Source organism: Hakea prostrata, chromosome 8 (genome assembly GCF_041222555.1).
Source record: "Hakea prostrata isolate BN-2017 chromosome 8, UWA_Hpros_2, whole genome shotgun sequence".
NCBI lineage: Eukaryota > Viridiplantae > Streptophyta > Magnoliopsida > Proteales > Proteaceae > Hakea > Hakea prostrata.
The window spans coordinates 13,655,827-13,661,040 of NC_142607.1; the positions used below are offsets into that span (position 1 = coordinate 13,655,827).

Here is a 5,214-nt window from a genome sequence, read left to right on the forward strand (position 1 = left end):
TTCCCAAAGTATCATTATGATTCATGTTCTTCCCAAAAATGCTGATTCTTGATTTCGTGCATTGTAAGTTTGCAACGCAAGTCACAGACAATTCAACTAAGAACCAGGATCGATAGAGATGGGATTTTAATTTTGTCGCGCTCGTCCGTCCACATAAGCAATTAGTCTTTTTCTTTTTGTTTTTTTTTTGTTTGTTTTTTCTTGGTAGGTTGTAGAGCAATTACTATCGAGTGAGTCAATTTCTTTCGATTAATGGATTGGAAGGCAGGAAATAATAAGAGGAGGTTATAATGAACTTCACTTCTCAATTCATGTCTGCTCATTCGTCTTCTGAAACTTTTGATTCTTTTGGTGTTTTCCAACAAAGAAAAATGGTTCAGGTTTTGGAGAGAGCAGCAGCAGATCAAACAGAAGCAGAAAATTCATCAGCTCCGATAAACAGAGATGTGTTGGAGGCGATAATCCTCTCTCGGCTGCCGTTGTCGGACATGGTGGCGGCCTCTCGTGTTTCCAGGGACTGGCGACGCTCCGTCTCCACCTCCCTCAGAATCACTCCTCGTCTCAAACCCTGGTTCATCGTCTACGCTCTTCACCCTCTCAATCATTCCCTCACCTCCACCTTCGCCTTCGATCCTTTCTCTCGCGTTTGGATTCGCATCTGCAACACCCACTTCACCACCATTACTTCCGGCAACCGCGCCCCACTCCGCTCCTCCGGTTCCCACCGCCTCATCTACTCCCTCTCCACCACCAAATTCTCTTTCTCCTTTGATCCCTTCCACCTTACTTGGCAACATGTCAAAGCCCCATTCGTATGGCGCGAGAATCCCATCGTCGTACGCACTGGCTCCGGCATCATTGTCGCCGGCGGCACCTGCAACTTCGGACGACGACGACGACGACCCACTCGCCGTCGAAATGTACGACATCGCCTCCGGCGGATGGGAAATCTGTCCGTCCATGCCGTACTTGTTCAGGGACTTCGCCACCAGCACCTGGATCTCCACCGCCGCCTCCGACAACCGTAAACTGTACCTCCTGGAGAAGCGTTACCGTATGATCTGTTGCTTCGACGCTGAAACCAAGAAATGGGGAGAAACCCTTACTCTGAACCTGGTGTCGAATCCCAACGATGCTATCATCAACACAGCAGCGAAGGTGTCCGACTCCACCATCGGATTCGTCGACCACCGGCTGATCTTGGTGGGTTTAATGGGGGAGCCTGAGGATTTGCAGGGGGTGGGTGTCTGGGAAGTGGATCAAGACACCTATGGATGTAGGGCGATTGGGGTTATGCCGCCGGAGGTGTTCGAGAAGATGAGAAGCGCCACCTCGCCGTTATCGACCATGCGTGCGTCGATTGAAGGTGGTTTAATCTACATGTACGATCCTGGGAACCCAGAGCAGTTGTTCTTCTGCGAATTGAAGGATGAGAAGTGTGAATGGGGATTTGCAGTGAATCCGATGATGAAGAATCTGAACCGGATGCAGAGGTTCGTGTTCACGTGTTCTACAGTTGGTATGGGTGATCTTGAGAAGGCCATGGCTACAGGAAGCCTTGGATTCAAGGTGGAAACCTAGCAGCACCTAATCTGACATCGTTGCAGAGACTCATTCGGGACATCAACTTCAAACCGGAATCCGTCTGAACTCTCAAAATCCAGTATTTGACATTGCAGGGGGAAGGGGTAAATAGATTAGCTTGTAACAAATAAATGTATCAGGAAAAAGCTATTTGTGTTGTTCATATCCAAGAGAAATTTGATAGCTTTAATTTAATGAACTTGAAAATTTTCCAGTTTGATCCAAAAAATAAAACCTGAAAAATATGAAATTAAAAGTTTGAGGTAACCTTGCATCTTCATATAGGATTGAAATGTAGACGAATGTGATCAGTTTTAAGAAAAAAAATTAAAATAAAAAAAAAAAAACACGCGAACGAAGAGTTGAGAACAAGTAGGTAAACTAATAAGTGATCAATTTGTTTGTTTGTTTAAGTGGCATGCAACAAAATTGTAAACAAATCCCATGGGTTGTGTATCTTGGTGCAGTAGCCAAAGTAGGTAGTAGTTCCACCAGTTCACCTCTATTAGTTCCAAGTTCCAACAGGTAACGCTGGTGTATCCAATAATCTAACCTGCACACCCACCCTCATATCTTCTTCTCATTGTCCTGTTTGTATTAATATTAGGGGACCACTGTGAAAATGGACATTAGTCAACTAAAATTAATATTTGATTACCTTCAAAACCATATGATATAACCAAACCCAGTACTCAAAATCATTCTTTGAGACAACATTAAATATTTCTTTCAAGCTAAGTTAAATAGGTTTTTTTTTTTTTTTTTTTTTTTTTAAAATTTATTTTTAATATTAATAAAATTTTTCCATCCCAAAGGACACGGCCATCGTTGAAGATCTCTTGATTCTGATCTCTGCTGTATTCTCTCAAACTGCTAGGTAGGTAAATAGATAAGTGAACCACACGACATGTGTTGTCCCCTTCATTGCTGAGGATTACTATATATGGACGTCTACTCCCCTCTCCTCCATTCATTCATTCATTCATTCATTCATAAACTTCTTCTTCTTCTTCGTTCTCTGTTTCTCTGTAGATTTTCAAGACACATTTGGCAGTAATGGCTAAAGCCACCAAGAAAGAAGTTGAAGAAGCAGCTGCAACAACACAAGAAGAAGAATCAACATCATCATCGTCATCTCCAATCCATGGAGATTTGTTGGAGGCCATGGTCCTCACACGCCTGACACTGCTGGATCTGGTGGCAGCTTCTCGTGTCTCCAAGGAATGGAGAGGCTCTGTCTCCACCTCCCTCCGCATCTCTCCTCGTGTGAAACCCTGGTTCATCGTTTACGCCCTTCACCATCGCAACCGTTCTCTCACCTCTGCTTTCGCTTTCGACCCTTCCTCTCGCGTTTGGCTTCGCATCCAAAACTACACCCACTTCACCACCACCACCACCTCCTCCTCCGTCGCCGGCGCACTCCGCTCGTCCGACTCCCAACACCTTCTCTACTCACTCTCCAGCACCGGATTCTCCTTCTCCTTCGATCCATTCCACCTGATTTGGCACCATGCCAGAGCCCCATTTGTGTGGCGCGAAAACCCCATCGTCGTACGCCTCGGCTCCACCATCCTTGTCGCCGGCGGCACCTGCGATTTCGACGAAGACCCACTCGCCGTCGAAATGTACGACATCAGTTCCGGCATATGGGAAGCGTGTCCTTCCATGCCGTCCTTGTTCGAGGACTCCGCCACCAGCACTTGGATCTCCACTGCCGTCTCCGGCAGCCGCAAACTGTACCTGCTGGAGAAGCGGTTCCATATGATCTGCTCCTTCGATGCTGAAACCAAGAAATGGGGAGAACCCTTTAATCTGAACCTGATTTCTTATTCCAATAATGTTGATGTGTCTCACTCCACAATCGGATTCGTCGACGACCGATTGGTAGTTGTGGGTTTGATTGGGGAACCAGATGAATTGCAGGGGCTAGGGCTCTGGGAAGTGGATCAAGACACATACGAGTGCAGTTCGATCGGGGAGATGCCACCGGAGATGGTGAAGAAGATGAAAGACACAAACTCGTCGCTGTCGATCATGCGTGCTTCAATGGAAGGTGATTCCATCTACATCTATGATCCTCGGAACCCAGAGCAGATTTTCTTCTGCGAATTGAAAGCAGGGTTCTGCGAATGGGGTTACACAGCGAATCCTATGTTGAATGAACTGAACCGGTTGCAGAGATTCGTGTTCACCTGTTCCTCAGTCGGGATTGGTGACCTCCAAAAGGCTGTAGCAACTGGAAGCTGTGCATTCAATGTGGAATCCCATGGAAATTAGCCATATAAGTGTTTGATTTCATTTTAAAGTGTTGCAACTGTTGCATAGACTTAATCATCTCCTGCTACCAATATTTAATTGACTTAGGGAGATTTTTTCTTCTTCTTCTTCTTCTTCTTCTTCCTTTTCCTTTTAGGGTAGAACAAGAGAAGGACTGTTAACTTTGGAGCAGTGAATATTAGAAGAATTTATCAATTAGTTTTCTTTCCACAAGATTAGGAGAGAAATATGGTTTTTCTGTCTTGATTCTGGAGAAATCTGTGTCTCTAACAACCTGGAAGTTGCTGCAAGTTGCAACACTTGCAACATGGTAGAAAAAATTATCCACCTAAAATTATTTATTTATTTCAAGCTTCCAACCAATCGTTCTCTTTTTCTAATCTTAAATTAAGTTAAATTTTATTTTTTATATATATATATATATATATTTTTTTTAAAAGTTTATCTGGGCCAGTTTGCGCACACTTTGATTACATCCTAGGGGATGCTTGTCGTCCACAAGGGTCAACCCATGACCTCTCCACTGAGAAGTACGAATCTTATCACTCTACCAACCCTGCATTACTTAATTAGTCCATTTTAGTGAATCAGGTTTCTCTTCCGGTGGTCCCGTCCTTAGGGTACACAAAAATGTTAACATCATACTTATCTCACGGTTCATATAATGACACCATTTATTATGGTTATAGTTCTGGGAAGTAGCTAGACAAAATTAAAGACTTCCAAGTTTTTGACAATAATGCAGTGTGGATGAGTAGGTTGAGGGTGTCCATGTGAACATTAAACTTCGATGTGTATGGTAAAATTTAATCTTCCATCACCAACCATATGCAATCCGTGATGACAACTGCTACGAAATTGAAAATTTCTATCTTGACAGGTAGAGGATTTATCATTTATGTTCCTCTATGGTAAAATTTAATCTTCCATCACCAACCATATGCAATCCGTAATGACAACTGCTACGAAATTGAAAATTTCTATCTTGACAGGTAGAGGATTTATCATTTATGTTCCTCTAACATCTTTTCATCACATACTTAGGAATGAGACTTGTTTATGATCTAGTTTGTTAATGTTCAAAGATTAACCATATTCTTAAATGTATGATGAAGAAGCATGAGAGGAGTACAATCATCTTCTAAGTAAAACACGCATGAGGGACCTTTCAAGGACATGTATCTTAATTTGATTTTTTTCTGTTTTTTATTAGTCAACAACTAACAAACGACTTCATTACGAAACACGTCGATGAGAAAACATCAACCATAAAGAGAGGCGACGAGCTCTCTTGGCAAAAAAGTCAGCAAAGACATTATTTTTGATACTTTTCCTCATTGTAGGGTAATGGAA

The 5,214-nt window shown here is 43.0% G+C and overlaps 1 protein-coding gene and 1 pseudogene across 1 annotated transcript; both read left to right on the forward strand.

The window, feature by feature from the left end:
* Positions 1-225: 225 nt before the first annotated feature.
* Positions 226-1,863, forward strand: LOC149007071 (F-box/kelch-repeat protein At1g23390-like; annotated as a pseudogene).
* A 724-nt stretch (positions 1,864-2,587) lies between these two features.
* Positions 2,588-4,208, forward strand: LOC149007072 (F-box/kelch-repeat protein At1g23390-like). Its single transcript, XM_089166096.1, has one exon. The coding sequence runs from the start codon at positions 2,641-2,643 to the stop codon at positions 3,859-3,861; it is 1,221 nt and encodes a 406-aa protein (XP_089022222.1). The 5' UTR covers positions 2,588-2,640; the 3' UTR covers positions 3,862-4,208.
* The last annotated feature ends 1,006 nt before the right edge of the window (positions 4,209-5,214 follow it).

Excerpts from the sequence above, each read along its gene's own strand:
- LOC149007072 (XM_089166096.1), top strand. The coding sequence starts at position 2,641 with ATGGCTAAAGCCACCAAGAAAGAAGTTGAAGAAGCAGCTGCAACAACA.